This window comes from Durio zibethinus, chromosome 17 (assembly GCF_047325235.1).
Source record: "Durio zibethinus cultivar Kanyao isolate XHJ-2024 chromosome 17, ASM4732523v1, whole genome shotgun sequence".
In the NCBI taxonomy this organism is placed as follows: domain Eukaryota; kingdom Viridiplantae; phylum Streptophyta; class Magnoliopsida; order Malvales; family Malvaceae; genus Durio; species Durio zibethinus.
The window spans coordinates 2,610,659-2,630,066 of NC_143178.1; the positions used below are offsets into that span (position 1 = coordinate 2,610,659).

General features: G+C 28.5%; 1 protein-coding gene across 1 annotated transcript; it reads left to right on the top strand.

The window, feature by feature from the left end:
- Positions 1-12,112: 12,112 nt before the first annotated feature.
- On the top strand, positions 12,113-13,400 carry LOC111276884 (ethylene-responsive transcription factor 5-like). Its single transcript, XM_022862824.2, has one exon. It carries the CDS (start codon positions 12,259-12,261, stop codon positions 13,246-13,248), a length of 990 nt encoding a protein of 329 aa, XP_022718559.1. The 5' UTR covers positions 12,113-12,258; the 3' UTR covers positions 13,249-13,400.
- The last annotated feature ends 6,008 nt before the right edge of the window (positions 13,401-19,408 follow it).

The following is a 19,408-nucleotide window of genomic DNA, read 5'->3' on the forward strand; positions in this document are numbered from 1 at the left end:
TTCTCTTGCTTAAACATATGTTTAAAATTTTAATACAATATATGATTTTAATAAAATCAAAAAATATATTTTTTTATATTTTTATGTATTTAATAAAAAATACAAAATTATATATAAATAATAAAGGAAACAAATTAAGACAATGTGGGAAAATACCGAGAAACAGTAATACTGGCTGAGGAATTGGCAGGCAAGAGGATGAAGAAGACAAGATTGAGAGTTTTCTTGTCCAAAACGGATTCATTGGTTCTAGACATGTACGAAAAAAATTAATGTAAAAGATGTAGTGACCTTCGGATAAGTCTTGCACAAAGTCAATAGTCCATTAAAGATGCGGTGGCACCCACTATCCCTCAATTTGCAATTTCCCTTTTTTTTCTTTTCTTTAACGTTCCTTCAAGGAAGGTGAGTTTTATAGTGCTACACTTAACTAAACATTCTCTGTTAACCCCTTTTTACCTTCTGAAAAATCTACTTGGATTGCACTTCGTCATTTTTTTTTAATTTAATTTTGCTTTCTTTTATTAGAATCCTTTTAATTGGATTACCCTCATAAGATTTGCAGCATTAATTACATATATATTTGTATTTGTATTCAATAGTACATAGTCTGTTCACTAACCTCGTTTGTCATGTGAGAAGCTGTGAAAAAGACAAACTTATAAAAGCATTTATGTTTGGTTATGAGTGCTTAGTTATATATATGACACCATGTAACAACTTTGAGATTAAATTCTTTTGAATTTTTCTCCCATAATAGTGAGCGAATAAGAGGAAGGTAAGATTAATTTTTCAACTTTAATTCCTTTGATACAAACTCGATTAATCAAGTATGAGACTGAAATTATAACTTCTCTCACCAACTTTATTGTTGTGAATTGTGATCATTTTGCAAGACTCAAATCTTAATTTCCCCCTTTATTCCTCTTTTATAAGATGATCATTTAAAATTTTTTTTATATCAATTTATTTGAGGTTTGAATTTTATTAATGCAGTATAATTAAGTTCACAATATCATCTATTGAATTTAAATATTAATTTCAATAAAATTCGTTTAAAATAAATTTTTTAAAATTGTAATTATAATAAATTTTATTAAAATTAATCTTACTATTTATCTGAATAAGTTTTTAATATATTTAAATTTTTATTTTTAAAATATTTTTAATTTGATTTTTGTTATATGTTACTCTTTACTTTTTCATTATAAATATATCTTTATCTTCAATGTTACACTTTCAAGGATATGGATAATGTTATGTAAAGAGCAGTCAGCCAAGCTAGATACCATACATCCAAATTCATATGGTCTAAGAATGGGAAATCCTTTCCTTTGAGCAACTGCCAGCCACATATTCAAACAATGGGATGCAGAAGCTTTGAAATTGACCATCGTTGGTCATATACGACTTTGACTGAGGAAAAGTCCGCTTTCTATTATTGGCAAAAAAAAAAGGTTGCAGCACGGTATCTGGTCACAACGATCCAACGTTCAGCACGTGTGCGTTTCCACCGCAATGTTTGAGTCACCAAATTTTCTCTCAAAATGGACAAAAACTGCAGCCTTCGTTGTCTTAGAAAATAATATTATTACTCCCTGTCTTAAAATAATTATCATGTATTACTTTTTGGAGTCAAATTAATTTAATTTTATAATTATTTTTAATGAAGTTATAAATTAAAATATTTTTATAAATAAAATTTGTAAATTTTGAGTTTTAAATTTTACAAAACATATTTTTAAATTTTATTTTAATATAATATTTAAAAATAACTTTTTAATAAAAAAAATAACCAAAAACAAATAAAATGGGATAAAGATAGTATATAACTTCGATGAAAACAAAAAAAAAAAGTTTTATTTCTACACGTGCGTAATACGATGGTGCATGGGACCTTCCCTTGCTTTATTTTCCTACGTAATTTTTTTTATACGTAAAGAATTTTTGTTGAATGGAATTCTAATCAAAATTTTTCGCCTTAAATTTTTGTATTCAATCATCAAATTGCAAATTCTTTAAATTATTTACAATCAAATATATAATTTTTATATCATATTAAGGCTTCTAATGATGATTGACAATATATTAAGTAAAGAAAGATTAATTAAAGCATCTGGATCGAATCTATGGTCTGAATTTTTGCGGCTTGGGGTTGGTGCTTTAATTTTTAAATCATTATTTTTATTGATCGATGCAAATTCGTTGATAATGAGTTCATATATGTAATTTTTTTTAATTAAATAAATATCTTAACAGGTGCATTACATTTTTAGTAATAGTACTTCCTTTACAACGAAATCAAAACCATGCGTTGGGAGGCAAAGCCAACTTTAATAATTGTAAATAATTTATGCAATAATTAGTAATAATTTTTTTAAAAATAAATTATTCACAATTCACGTGCGAGACACGTGACCATGTGTTAATATTCTCAACATTTTCCTGCTTTACTAAGCTCAATTTTCAAACCATGAGGATAAGTGACGACAGAGATGATAATCCTGAAATAATAATTTATACTATATATTAATTATCTTTATCAACATGATGATGCATTTGCACGTGCATGCCCCAAAAATACATTTAAAATGCTACAATAGGTTATTAAACGCAATGAATAAAAAAATTAAATTGAAGATTGAACCGATGGAAGTTTCTATCAACCGGCCGGTTCAATGAGAGAATATTTAGTATTAAATACTTGAATCGGTTAGGAGAAATAATGTATTGCACGCAGCTCAAGAAGCTTTTGTTGTTGAATAAAAAGATACTTGTTTTTATATTAAATAAGTATTAAATATGTTAAAATTTTAACAAAACATACCCTTGATTAGGGTATCTAATGCAAAGATAAAAAAAATTTAAAATTTAAAATTCTTTACTTGCAAAAATTTTTGAAATAACAAAATTAACACTCAAAATTGATTTAAATATTGGTCTAGTTCAATCTAATCTAATTTATAATTTTTTTATTTAATAAACCTCATCAAATTTGACACATTAAATCGAATTTTTATTCACTCTTAATAAGAGATTACAACTTTGCAGATGACTTACCAGTGTTTTTTTATTTAAGTTATATTATTTTTGAAATTATTATATAATAATGCTCACATTAATGGTCAATTATTTTATCTAATAGAGTACTTTAAATTGTGATTTTTGGAAAATCATTGACAAAATATTATTATCTTTTTTTGACATTCAAGGGGGCTGAACCTTACATAAAAGGAGAGAGAGAAAAACTCAACCTTGATGTCCTTTTAAGATTGACTTGACCATTAGGTTGAATAGTTAAAAATCAAAATATTATTATCAGTTAACTAGTTGGAGATATAATTGTAAATGAATTGAATATAAACGAATAAATTTATATTTATGATTTATTCATTTATTTTTAATATATGCAGATTCAATTCGTGTTTGATAAAAAAATTATTTTTTTTTTAAGTTTGATTTGTTTAAATGGTAAAAGGTTTGTATTCGGTTCAATTAAATTAAAAAAGCTTATTCATGAATATTAAATAAATATGTTCACTAATATATATAAATGAATATATTCATAAATAATAAACAGATCATAATTAAATAAATTTAAACAAATAAATTCTAAATGAATATAAATAAACCCAAACGAAAATAAACGAATCTTAAAGCATGATTAGAATTAAAGATAAAAATATAATTTTGTTAAAATTATTATAAACGAACAGCAAATGAATAATAAACAAATAATAAATTTTAAATAAATTTATTTATGAACATAAACAAATTAAATAGATTTTTATTGGTATTTGGTTTGTTTAATAAATAAATATAAAAATATTATTTAAAATCATTTATTAAATTTAATAAATAAATATAAATAAATAAAAACTTAACATATTTACGTATAATTTATCGAAAATTCTATTAATTTATATTCCTATCCCTAGTTAAAGAAGAATTGGAAAATAGGCACCAAGTTTTATACATAAATGAAAAATTTATATTGTCATACTCGAATGTGAAACCAAAAAAATGTTACGCAAAATTGAAGGATAGACAATTTGTATTTAAACCCTTTCCCTTCATTTAGAATGCGTTCGGATTTGGGAAAGTGACATTTCAACCATATATAAAATGAAACTGTTCGACTTTTGTTTCTAGAAAAACACCGCTTATCCATACCTGCAATTCAGTTGGGGCTCTGAATAATGTAAAAGTGCTCATAAATTATTGGGACTTAATTAAGATAAATTTTAAATATAAATTAATTATTATTAAATTAAGTTTAAGTTTGAACAAATTGATTTATTGAGTGAATCAAAATTTAATATCATAATATCCAATTCGAGTAGTTGATGAATTTAATCAAACTTATAAATTTTAATATATATTTTTTAATATTTTAATTAAAAAATTATTATTTACTTGTATATATGAAATCGAATTTCAATTTGAATACAAATAATTAAATTTGAAGTCAAGCATGTGAATCAAATTCATTTTTTATTTGATATACAACTTTAATAAAGTGAATTCGACTAACTCAGACATTTATTTCAAATTGAATTCAAATTTAAAAATTAAAATTCGATCAAATTTAAATCGAGTATCAAATAATAAATTTTGAATCATGTTTAAACTCATGCTTCTTTAAATATCAACTTGGTTCGACTTGATACACTCTTAAATTTGGTTAGGCCATGTTTTGCATTTTAATTTGGTTAGGCCATTTTTTGAAAACCCACACTTAATTTGTAAAATATTATTTATTTTGATCCAAAAATTTCATAATTTTATCTTATAAAAAATATATTACAAATTTTGATCATAGCAAATCTTTAAAATTTCCCAATGTGGAATGCCACACATGGTTTGCATTTTTCTGACCATTTCCTTGTCTTTAACAAGGCAATACAACTAGTGGAGTTATCCATTGATGTTGCTGATAATTCCGCAGAAAAATTTGTTGATGACAATCTACTAAAAACCTTGATTCTTAAAACTCATACTATTTCAACAGGGCATGTCCATTTGTTCTCCTTCTTTTCATAATCTAGATGTGAAGAAGAGAGAAACATAAATGAACTATTAGGAAGAATTCAATTGATCTGGGTTTTTCAGACCTTTTATTAAAGAAAAGAACTCCCCCACAATAAATTTTGATATCCTGTCACCAGAATTTATGGCATGTTAAGGATACATAAAATCTATAGTCTTGTCTTAAATTTTGATAGCAAAAGTTAGGAAATAAATCAGTAACAAACGCCAGAGATTTCATAATCCAAAAAGGAGAAATTTCCATAGATATCATCATGATTTGGGAATTTACTTACCAATTTCAGAATTCAGAGTATGTGGAAGCAACTGTACAAATCAATGCTTGGATTGGTTTAAAGTGGGGAGCAATTAGGCCTCAAGTTTCCTATGAATCAACAGCATCTGCCACTCTGCTTCTAACATTTGAAGCTTGTCTTTCATGATTTCCAGGAAAGTCAGTGATAGTAAAACCATTCTTCTTATGTACGCAATCCCACCAAAATCTTTCATTTCCATTTATTTATTTTGCAACAAATATAAGTAGAAACCGTATAGCGACATGGGCTAACGATAATGATGCTCTATAAGTAGAAATTAAGAGGAAAAGAACAAAACCAGTAATAACAATTTCTTTTAAATGTTGATCGTGTTATATCACAGTAGGCCTCCTTCTTTCACTGCAGCTGATCACTTTGAAATCTCTGATGCTGAAAGCTGAATCCTGATTGTCGGCAAGGCCCTAAGTGAGCACTATCAACCTCAATTTTCCATACTTTTGTTAGTATCCATGGAAAATGAATACAATTCCTATTAATCACGAGGCACAAGGAAGAATAAAAGGGTCATTACATGAATACACAAAGCAACACTTGAATGTGAAAATCCCAACTATCACAGGGTTTCCTATTCAGCGGTTTAGCTGCAAATGAAGGGAGGCTGCTGTTGATTTTTCTGACAATTGGCATGCCATAAATTTCAAAAGCAAAAAGGGGGAAGACAAACATTGTAACTTCAATCCTATGGGTGGATTTCTCTGCTTCTGGAAGATACACAAAATCCCTAAGCTTCTTAAATTTTAGTTAAAAATGTAGATATCTATCACTTAATGGCAAAGTTTTGCTATAATTATTAATACCATAATCTGCAAAAAGTGGCCACAAATATTACAACGCGAAAAATGATTATGAAGTGCAAAATGGTTGAAAGAATGGTATGAAAGACTTGGATTACCATTTTTGTGAGCTCCATCTAAACTCCATATATATATATTAGAAACCCAACCTAAAGAATGCTCTAATGTGATGCCATTAAACTTATGTTGAGAAGTCAGGAATTAGCAGAATTAAGCTTCTTGAAATATGCATAGGCCCTGGGATGTGCCAACAAAATGCCACTGACATACTAGGACTGCAACTATATATAGTATTCATGAATTAAAAGAAACATTTAAAGGACAACCAGCTTCTTCTGAAAATTCAAACTTCAACTATTAAGAGATGAAATTGGAAAGGAATCTCTTTTTCTTCAACAATTTGCCTGATTTGCAATTTTAATTATAGTCTGTGGAAAAGTTTCCAATAGTAAGAACCTACTAGTGTGGAAAAGAATCTCAATGAAAAGTTACTGCCTTAGGGATCAAGATCAACCTTTTCCATGATTGCTTCCCTTCCCATTTCGCTTACTTGCACAATTTTACACTGCCTTTTGCATCTCAATCTCAGTGTTTCCAAGTAACTGTTGTTGCATGGAAGACATGGAGATGATGACGTGGGCTTGCTCCTAAAAAAAGAATATTAAGGACAAGCTTATAATGATATACCAAAAGCTGTCATTAAATTCACGGTGATCATAAGCTGATCACAATGCAAAATTAACTTCTTCTTTTTTTCTTTTCTCTCTTTGGTTCTTGAACATAGTATCATTAACTATGCTTTCTTCGTACAACACAAAAAATGGTTCAATCCCTACCTATAACCTTATTGCTTGTGGATTTTCCACTAATTCTCCACAGTTTTTCTGTTCTTCTAGAACATAATGTCCTGTAGTTACCATTACTTGAGCAGTTCCACCTAGTGCTCATGCGCTCCTCTAACTCAAAATTTGCATGCTACTAAATAGGCCAAACAGCAGAAAATGCTTGCACAAGTCGATGTTCGTGTTTGTAATTGTTTGCAACGAATATAAAATTGAGCTATACTCTGCCAAAGTAATTCAGGGAAGTTTTCCACACTAAATTAAGTTTGCTGAGCAAAACAAGACTAGTCATGATTTAGTTTAACCACTAAAGAAACCTTGCAAGGTTGTATTTTGTCTTTCTAATATCTGTTACCGCAAGCATGCTGGCGTCATGAAGAAATTAAAGTCAGACCATATTCATGAAATCCAGAGTAACTAATTGTTGTTTCCTAGCAAGAGAGTAGCACTTTCTTCACGTCCAACTGTCAGACTAAGTTTAAGTCAAGTGGGCTAGGAGTAAATGGGAATTTGAATCCAAAAAGATTTGACGTTAGCTTTGCTATCCAAAATAAAAAGAAAAGAAAAACCCTTTTCACTAAGAACGAAAGGTAAGGTTTGAGCATTATAATGAGAAAAACTAAAAGTCAGAAAAGACATAGCACAAGATAATGCATGAAGTTCTTTTCTGTCTTCTTTTTCTTTTTTACACACTTTACGTTTGAGAAGTGAAAACAATCTAAAAAATTAAATTTGTTGAAGGTTGTTGAAGGTTGACCTTTTATTATCAATTAAAAAAAATTTTTAAAAAGGGGAAAAAAAACCATGGAAATTAATCTAAAATTATAAATTGATGGCGTGTGAGTGCAGCCTCAGTCTTTGACTCGCTTCTGGAAGGTAAAGATTGATGAAAATAATGGAACTTACATATTCTTTTCAAACCGTCAGTTCTCTCACGATGAATCAAGAATTACTCCTTCTGTCTTATTTATTTATTTATTTATTTTAACATCTAAAATTTTTATTTTTTTATAGTTTAAAATTATATTTTATATATTTTTTATTTTTTGACATTAAAAATCATGAATTTTTAATTTTATAAAAAATTTTAATTTTAATATTAAATAATTAAAGTTAAAATTTTTTTAAACTCTATAAAAATCAATACCGTTTAAATAATTTAAGACGGAAGGATAAATTTTGTTATAAAGTCATAAAATGAGAACATGAAAAAATAATAATAAATATTTAAATTTAAATTTAAATTTATTAAATATTATTTTTATTTTTATTATTTATATATATATATTTATCTAATAATATATATTTTTATTAGTTATCCATTAATATTATTTTTTATTACTTATCTATTAATGTATATTTTTATATTTATCTATTTTTTTATTTATCTATTCTGAATTTTGTTTTAATTATCATCTTATATACATAATTTTCAGTTCTAAAAGGAGTTTTCTATCATAAATCAGGGGTTAAAAGAATTTGGATTGGATTCAAAGAATGAATCCTAATCCCAGAGGGAATTAGAATTGATAAGAAATTTTTCTGATCAATCTCTATAAATAGGTGTTGAAACAAAACCCAAGACACACAGATGGCAAAAAATCACAAAGAGGTGAAATCAAAGGCAAAAGTAGTGTTAAAGGCCGTTTAAAACTTTTAGGAAATTTTTTAAATTTTTTTTGTAGAGTTTTTTTTGAAAAAATTTTGAAAATTTTTCAGAATCCGACGAAATTCAAGTTTTCTGGTGAGTATTCCGGCCAAAAACTTAGTTTCCTATGGAAAAACCCAATTTCTGGTGAGAATTCCACCGGTGTTCTTCGCGGGTAAAGAAAATGAGGAGAAAACTGAGAGGAAGAGAGAGAAGGATGAGAGGTAGTCTACGAAAGAAATAGAAGTTGGAGCTTTTTATAATACCGAAAAACGACGTCGTTTTGCGCTTAAGAAAACCTCAGAATCCGCCCGTTCCCATTCGGACGACCTGACCTGTAGCGTCAACCTGCTTCTAACCCAGGTTCGACCCGTGCCTCAGCCGACCTTTTAAGCCGAGCCGAGCCACCAAGCCGCGTCACCTAAGCCGTGATTTCTATCTTGAGCGGAGCCGTTCCAAAGGTTTTTTTTCTTATTTATTATTATTATTATTATTTCTTTATTATTATTATTATTATTTATTGATTAGATTAGAATTATTTAGTATTCTTTATTTTATTTTTATTTTATTTTATTTTTTTAAAATGATTTTTTTAAAATAAAATTTCAAAAAAATATATTTTTAAAAAAAAGTTGAAAGTATCAATTTTCCTTGAAAATAAGTTTTCTAAAAAATATTTTCGAAAAAAAGTTGAAAGTATCAATTTTTTTTTAAAATAATTTTCTAAAAAATATTTTGATGAAAAATTAGAAGTACCAATTTTCCTTTAAAAAAAATTATTTTAAAGAAAAATTGAAAGTATCAATTTTTTTGGTACAAAAGCAATGAGTTTTTGAAGAGAAAAAGATTTATATCTAAAGCTGAATCATTATTTTTTTTTCATTTTATTTCTTTTCTTTTTAAAATTTTTTTAATGTTAAATAATCCGACGATAGAGTCTCTGTAAGTAAAACAGTAGTCTCCTTACATATGAGAAAGTTTTTTTAATTTTTTGCTAAAAGTATTAGAGTCAATTGAGAATAATTTTAATAATTAATTACTTGATAAATTTTAAGGCTTATTGAATAACACAAAATTAAAATAGTACCATCTTTCTATGGGCATTGTGAGAGAGCTATAACTTCCTCACACGTAACCGTATTCTCGAATCATATTCTGATTAATAAATTTGAACTTATTGTTTTAGAGATCTTTAGGTTTATGTGTTTTTTAAAAGAATAGATTTTTTAATTGATCAATCGTATTTAGATAAAAAAATTAATGATGATTTTTTTAAATCAATATCTAACGATAGATCCCTTAATCTAAACATTATGATAACACACTTTACGTTAGAGAAGTGAAAACAGTCTAAACAATTACACTTGAAAAAGGATTTTAGACCAAAGAAATCTCTAGTTTAAGATCTAGGGAAAAAAAATGTTAAAGCAGTGTATGACCTAGTAAAAAGGACACTTGGAATGAGGTTATTCATTCATTATATCAAGGACTGCACACCTAATTTCTATGGCCTACATATTGAAGTTTTAATAGAGCAACAATAGTGAAAGAAACTACCCCAAACTGAGTCAAGAAAGGCCAAGCACGCATTTAATCAGTTTACACCTCATCAAAACTTTGAGCAAATTTCCAAGATTTAAATCATCAATTAAGAGAAGAAAATATACCATTGGCGTGTTTTTTTATGGCTGAAGGAACTGGAGACGCAACTTGAACCTCTGTCCACGCAAAATAGATTATACCTATTTGCTGATTGGCATAAAAAAGATTAAGAAATTTATAATGAATTATGTCCCATCTTAAAGACGTAGTAATTAAAAGGAGCACTTACCATTGATAAAAACATTTCATTTGTAAAAAAAGAAAGGGAAAAACGGACGTTTCATACTTATCTATAAGGCCAGATAAATGTTTCTAGATTTAATGAATGAATGCAATCGATCATATACTATATTCACTATGTGTATCATTCTCCCAAATCTTTAAGCAATGACGTCTAAACCATCATGATCATTTCAACGCAGTGATTTATCTTCCATTAATCCACTTGCTTTGTTTAGGTTTGAAAAAAGGCTCTTATGAAGTTTTTAATGAAGTTTTTCTAGACACATGCTTTTATCTTATTAAAAAATTAGAGTGGTTGAGAGAGTCTGAGGCCAGGAACCAGTAATACAAAACTCTGCAAATTGACTACTTCTCACCCAAACATTTATTCATCAGGCCAACTACTCCACTAAAGTTTGATTACATCAGTCATCAGATGAGATGTCAACAAAACAAGCATTGATGTATGGATGACCTAGCCAACAGAAAACCCAATAAACACCAAAGAAGGAGGGAAAAGAATTTTTTTTTCTTTGCAGACCTAGCAATAATAATAATAATAAAAGAAAGAAAAAGAACAAACAAAACCCATGTTGTCTTTTGTGATTTTACTTGATTGCATCGGGGTTTATGATTGTCTTCATTCTCAATATGTTATTATTATGCTTGTCCTGTCTGTTATTATTATGCTTGTTCGGCCACCATTTTTAATCCTTGTATACTACTTCTTGGATAAAATTTAAGCAAGAAAATGATCAAGAAACTTACAGTTTTCTTCCCTCAAAACCAAGGAAAAGAATGCTAAAATTTCAGTTTATTTAAAATAATTTGGGTTTGAATTTGAACATATCAGCATTTAACAAGAAAGAGATGAGAAAATATGTAAATAATGTTTACGTTCACACACCATTTCGACCAGATCAAAAGCTAGTAAGATACTCATACACACCACGCTTGAGTCTTAAAAAGCCTTACCCTAAAATGTAAATTGGATGGTATCACCTAAGAAAATAGAAGAAACCTTCCATTTCCAACCTAAAAAAGCCTTCTCCTTTGCTTGCACGTAAAGTAGGAATAATCAATTTTAACATTCTAAAGTTAAACATCTTATGTCATCTAATTTTTTTGGTAATAATAATTTTTTGTAAAAAAAATTAAATGAAGAGAGATGAAATATTTCATAGTAAAGAAATATGTAAACTTCAATGAAAACTTACAATAAACTTATATATTATTAACTAATATAAAATAGTAACAATAAATTTTAAATTTTTTATTTAAAATAAAATATTTATTCTTTATCAATTCAATCAATATTTATGTCTTTTTATTTTGTCTTTTCTTACTTTTTAATTCTTTAATGTAATCATTAAAATAGTTATTTTCTAAATTTTTATCCAAAGCACCACCTTTTTGAGAACCAGCCAAGAAGTGCAAGCAACAAGAAAGCAACAAAAGAGAGAAAACATAAATTATCTCAACCATCAGCCGTCTGATCCTCAGTTTGACTTAAATTTTCAATGAATCCGACGGTAATATTTACCTTTGCACAGTGGAAAAACATGTTGCTTCCTCCTTCCTTCGTCCAGGCTTCGTTGAAAAGTTTGAAAAGTCTTCAGATTCAACCTTCCTTGTAGCCGATAAATACCTTTCACTCTTCCCTTCCACTCTCAAGCAAAAACTTTGAAAATCCTCTCTTCTTCAATTCAAACACACAATTCCAAAATCCTTTGCTCTTTTGTAATTTTAAACTCTGAATTTTCTTTTTCCTTTCATTTTTGGTTATGGAAACAAGCAGTGAAGTGTCTAGCGCGCTTTATTATATCGAACAATATTTACTTGATGAATTTTCTCCCGTGGGATTGGGGAGTTTTTCCGGTGAAAATCAATGGATAACTGAGCCAAAACCGGAAATTTCGACCTCTCAATCTGAGTCTCTGTACTCGCAAACTTCGAGCTCTGAATCGTCTCTTACAGTATCCAATTTTGATTGCCTTAACGATGATGATTTCTTTAGATTCTCTCCCAATTTGTTCCAGTCAAACGGAAGTGATGTTTTCGAATTTGAGTCGAAACCTCAAATCATCGATCTCACGACACCTAAGTGCCTCTCTTCGAACGCCGGTACTTCCGAATTTGTAGTCAAACCTCAAATCGTTGAACTTTCACTGGAAAAACCTCAAGTTTCTTCGAATTCAAGCTCTGAGAACCGAAAACCGTCGCTTAATATCTCGTTACCGCATAAAGTGGAATGGATTCAGTTCGGCAAACCGGATTTAACTCAGGCGGAGCCGAAGAATTCAAAATCCGAAAACAAGAGGCATTATAGAGGTGTCAGACAACGTCCATGGGGGAAGTTCGCCGCGGAGATCCGAGATCCAAACCGAAGAGGTTCCCGGATCTGGTTAGGAACCTTTGACACTGCCATCGAAGCCGCAAAGGCTTACGACCGAACCGCGTTTAAGCTCCGTGGCTCGAAAGCGATTCTTAATTTCCCTCTTGAAGCCGGTAGGTTGGATGCACACACCGTCGACGGAGAGAGGAAACGGAGCAGTGATGACCGCGAAGGAGAAGAGAGACAAGTGAAGGCGGTGAAGAGAGACAATAATGACGTCACGAAATCGAGAGATAACGGTGATGTTCCTTTGACGCCGTCAAATTGGAAATGCTTTTTGGATTGGGATAACGACGTGAAGGGGGTTTTTAACGTTCCACCACTGTCGCCGTTATCACCACACCCGCCGTTAGGCTTTCCCCAAGTCATGGTTATATGATGATGAGAATGTGTCGGTTTGAAGTGGCGGGTTATGGGTGACGTGGATTTCTTTGGGTTTAATATATAGTTGAATTGTTTTTAGAATTAGGCAAGGATTTTTATTGGATTCAATTTCAATTTACTTGAATAAATTATTTTTTACATTTTTCATATGTGGCATGTTAGAAATTAAATTCTAATTATTAAAATTAAAATTTTAGATCACACTATTATTGTTTTTTTTTTTTTTTCACTTTTATAGAATGTGTGAATCTTGATAAATTTAGCTTGAATCTATCCAAATTTATAAAATCAGTAGAAATTTTTTTTTATTTTCAAAATTATGATTATTTTTAATACATCGGATATAAAACAAATATGAATTATTTTTTTATGAATAATTAAAATAAAAATTTTAGTTTTGTATGCAACAGTTATATTTGGGTATGTGATATATTTGATTATGAATTTTGTTAACAAGCATGCTACTGATATTTCTTTAATGTTGCTATATAAGTTAATATTTTTCATCAAAAATCATCAATAAAATTATTAATTTTTACATTTAATAGAAAATTATTATTATAAATAATATGTAAGTTAATATTTTTCATCGAAAATCATCAATAAATTTATTAATTTTTACATTTAATAGAAAATTATTATTATAAATAATATTAACTTAACTTTTACATTTAATAGAAAAATCATTATTTTAAATAATATTAACTAATATTAAAAATGTCGCATTTGTGAGCAAAGCCCTTTAACTATTTGCTTATTTCTAATAGAATATGAAATTTTCTTTTCCTTTTACTAGCTTTTAGATGTAACAAAGTTAAATAAATACTACTAATTAGAACACAATATAAACAAATTATATGTTATACAAACTTTTTTTTTTCTTTTATAAGATTACAATTTACATGGAGACACTATGTATAAACATATATCTAATAAATCAAATAAAATTCAATAATTCACATATTAAATAGATTATTATTTTACTAAAATCACTATATTAAAATAATTTAAGTTCATTTTTAAACAATAATGGGGAAAACTAAAAAACTAATTGTGAAAACTGAAAATGAAACTCGTCTCATTTTTATTCATTTTTATTTTCTTAATATAAAAAAACTGTCCTTTTTTTATTTTTTAACACCTAATCTTAATTATATTATTTTTATACTTTAATTTTATTTTCATGATTTTTTATATTTCGACATTAAAAAGCACGGTACATTAATTTTATAAGAAATAAATTTTAATATAATATATTTAAATTATTTTTAAAATTTCGTGAAAATCAAATGTGAACAATCAATTCGATATATAGGAAAAAAGTATAAAATTAGAGAGAAAAAGGTGATTGAATTGTTTTAGGAAGGTTACGTGCAAGAAAGTATGCTAAATTAAGATTGCGATGTATTAACTTTCAAGAATAGAGCCTCTGATTGTATCTCAGTATCAGTATGTGCCTATGTCACCCTCTGCAACTATGCCGAAATTATTGACTCCACCCCCACCTTGCTTCAAAAATGTCTCTTCATATTTTGGGGTAAAGTTTTAATTTATTCATTAATTTTTTCAGTCACGAATTTTTATTTTAATTTTGAAAAATTAATTTTCACAATCACGGTTTTTTATATTTATTTTTGAAAATACGGTTAAAATTTATGAGATATCAAAGAGTTATTTTTGTTATATATAATTAAAAAAATGCATCAACTTTCACATATTCTCTTATTTATTAAGGACAAATGAACTAAATATACTCAAGTAATTAATTTGGAGTAAACATTTTTATCAAAAATTTATTTAAATTTTGAAGTAAATCAATTATTTTTTTTACAAATAAGATTGTGATTTAAAAATAAAAAAAATTAAAAGCATTAGAATTTGAATTAAATTTTGAATTCAAATCAAATTAATTATATTTTGAATGATTATAGCTAACAAGATACATAAATTTCCTTTTTTTTTTTAATGAAAAATTGGTCATAAATTTTCTACTTGTAACAATGAAAAAAAAAAAGAAATATTCCAGCTAAAGTTGAAGACAATATTTTAATTAGAAATTAATTTGGGATAATAGTGCATCACATAATGATTCCAACAAAAACTAAGAGCTAGTTTATAGCCTTTGCTAAATATAACTATATTCCTTTTTCTAAGTTCTAATTTACATTAATTCATAGTCAAAATTATTACCATAAAAAAAAAAAAAAACCTCCACTAGTAATTGCCATCATCTCCATTAATGTTATTGAAAAAGAAAAAAACTTTTGGTCCGTGGTTTTGACTACAATAAAATTTATAGAATTTTGAATTTCCAAAACTTGCATGTGATGTATCTTTCAAAAATATAAACTATGTCCTTAATGATATAAACTAAAGAGTAATTGTCAACCGAGTGTAAATGTAATTTAATTGGCGTATAACTGGCCTTGACAATTTTGACGCTGGGCTGAAAATTAAGTTAGCAAACGACCGGTAAAGGATATTAATTTGAATCTAAGGCTTATTTTCATACAATTACATTTAAAAAGGAATTCGCATCTTTGAAATTTAATCCTAGTTCTCGTAAATGTAATTTTTTTAATTTATTTTTAAATTGCGATATTTTTTTGGTATAAAAAAGAGAGGAAGGATATTAATTTTGTTGGTAAAAAAGATGATATAAAGTGGAAAAGTACTTAATTTCCTGACTAGTATGAAACAAATACTACTAGCATAAAATTTAGACCGGCGTTGATTGAAAATTAATATTCAGCTTAAAGGTTATAATAGCGTTGAAAAAAAATTGTTACGAAAAATATGATGGCAGATTTGGCGCCGATGCTTAAGATTCAAAATTCTTGACTTGACAGCCCCATGGAACATGCTTAATTATGAAATGGAGGTAGATTATACAGGCAGAAAGTTAAGAGTTTAATTGTGGGGGTAAAAGTCCACTCCTCAAACTGTTTTGAATGGAGCATTTATGGTAGATGTTTTCAAACACGACCAATTTCACTCGTTGTTGATTTTAGATTACCAATTCATCATTTTTTCGGTATTTCAAACTGTCATAGATTAACTTTGATTATTGAAACGAAGTATTTAATCTTTTATCGTCAAATGATTCGATGATCGATTTTTTGACATTATTGAAAATATTTTCAAACATGATAATTTTAACTCGTTTATAATTTCAAAGTATTAATTTTTTTTTTGTTATTTCAAATTGTTAAAAGATTTTGTTTTGGGAAGGTTGGGATTGAATTTCAGTCTTGATATTTTTTTAAAAATTTTTTTGATCATTAAATCAAAAAGTTAAAGATTATATTATTAAAAGATTAAATTTTGATTTTATCTCGTTGTTGGCAATTACCATTTATTATCATTTGGAATTAATGCTGCCACTCATGAGATATTTGAAGTTAAATTGGAGTATTGCTCTTACAAGGTTTTCATTAGATTGATATTAGGTTTTTGCACACTTTCTTTCAACTTGTTTCTTACCCTTTGAAGCAAAAAGACAGCCGGCTTCACTTACCCTAATTTCCATCGAGAATAAAATAAAATCCAGAAGGGAAAGATTGGAGGTACATACAATATTAAAAGGAAACTTAGAATTAAGCTCTCTAATCCTTTTGGATTTGGATAATTTTTTTCTTTGAACCTGACCTTAAATATAATTAAGCAAACTGATCTCTTTGGTTGAATGTTGAAACCAAACTAATACCACCAAAAGATATCAACCGTGATTTTTGCCCCAAAAAAAAACAACATTAAACATTAAACAAACTGCTTTAATTCTCTCAGGTTTGAATGCATCAATTAATTAATGAACAGCTTCCTAAACCATCCAAGAAACCACGATCCAAGAATCCCATATTCTTTAAACCATCCAAGAAACCACGATCCAAGAATCCCATATTCTTTAACCATAAGTAGTCGAAGTCACCTCTGTCCTCTTGCATCCTGGGTCTTCCCTCGAAGGACTAGTTCTTTTCATCTGACTTTTTTGCAACACTTAAAGACAAGACAATATTTGTAATGGTGTGTTGGGACCGTTTTATTTAATGTACACGAAATGACATGATCATTTTGTTTGACTACTATTTTCGCCTTTGAATTTTGATGGCGTCAGATCTCTGCCAGGCCTGCTTATCGGTTGCATCTTTTGGTTGACCCAACTGCAAGTTAAGCAAATGCCCTTTCTCTTGAATTTCACCTTTGTCAAATATAGCTGTCATCTGTTCCATACGTAAGTCGTCAAATTAGACATGTGGGTTTAATGTTTTAGAAAGGGATGATTTTTTTTTTGAATTAACTTCGGGGTTTTCAATTATGATCTAGTGGTGGTTTGTGGTAATTTTGGTTTGCAACTAAAGGAAGAAGATCTGGACATCTCTTTCTCTTTGGAATTAACATCAATTTTTATGTGATAAGATTAATTGACAATTAAGGATAATAAAATGCTACATCTTTCCTCTAAAGAAGTATAAACTATCCCGATGGTCAGCACCCTTCTATATGTGCTTTCATAAAAGAATTATAACCATCAAATTTTCCTAATGAATGAGACACTATTATGAATAGTGAATGCAATAATAAATAGAGTTAAAAACTTTATATTTTGACTCATGATTTCAATTTGTTTAAAGATTATTTTGAATTTTCATAAAAAGTCCGTTCGTTAAAACACTTTATATATCATATTATCGCGTGGCACCCTCAAATACGAATTACTAAAAATAATTGGCAGTCAAAAAAGTTCTCATTATTTTGTATTAGAACTATCCTTACCATTCAATTTCCTCACGATAAATTTAAGTCTTCCCTGATGACCAGTCCTGGTAAACAATATCTTCCTTATAAATTGCATGCATGTGTCACGGATCGAGATTTAAATTTTGAATTAGTACGATTTTAAAATTCGGATATACATTCATTCGACATCCCAGATCAATCTATCTATCACGATTCACACATTTGAGAGATATTATTCGTTCTGACCCCTCTAGCATCACGATTTTATCCTATAAAAAGTGTCTCACAAGAAAAAAATTGTGTGAATCTTTTTATACTTCAGTACCCTCCTATTATGTTTGATGTATGATTCAAGATTTTTTTTTAGATCTATGACACATGCATACATGTATTCTGTTTAGGTTAAAATTTGGTCATGTCCTATCTGACCATTGACATTCAACGTCAAGGCTTAAAAACTGTAATAGTCAATTTGAAAAGTTTGGTTAATTTGTTAAAATGACCACGCATTGACTATATATAGAGCTGTTATATTGATCATGCATGAGATTAGTTATGACTACTCTTTGGTCTTATTTTATCCACATGTATATTTTTGGTCCAAGAAGCCCATCTATTTTTGGCTTATTTGATAGAATGTGTTTGTGTGTGCACATCTAATCAAGTACTTTTGCAATCTCTCATTCTTATTCATCCATCCAATGATGCAAAGTTTCCAATATACATATCAACAAAAAACTATATATTAAGTTTGGTTTCATACTTTACCTTGTATAATTAGAGGGACTTGACCCATAGATGAAATTTCTGTCGCATGAATCTTTTTTTTTTTTTATGAAATTTCATGTATTTATTAGAAGAAAAAAATCAATAAACAAGTCAAACTGGATAATCAACAGATCGGTATTGGCTCCATTGGCACATGAACTTGATTCAAGTGGTTAAATTAAAAGGAAATGATGATTATTGGGGCTGTAAGTCTTTTCCTTTATATCATAGGGCTTAGGCCTAATCTCTAAGCCCAAATGACTGCCTTGAATATGAAAGACAACCCATTTTCAGCCCATATTTCACAATCTAAGACACTCGAATCGTAGTTTCAGGCCTCTTCCCAGTTCCCACACTGTTTTCTTGACAATAGGAGATCTTAAAGGTTCAGTATCTTGGCTTTCAAAAACGTAAAGATATTTGGGCATGAATTTCACATCAAATGGTGATTTGGGCTTTTATTTTTTCTTGTAGCCTATAACTTTCTGTCATTTTGTTTCCTGCCCTCCATTTTCTTTGCTTGGATGTTCTTGTTTCCTTTCGTTGATGGAATTTTTTGGCATTTTTATGTGGATAAAAATTTAAGAAAGAATACTTTTATGGACCACTATATGTAATCTTAATTTCACTAGATTGACTGAAATTAGAAG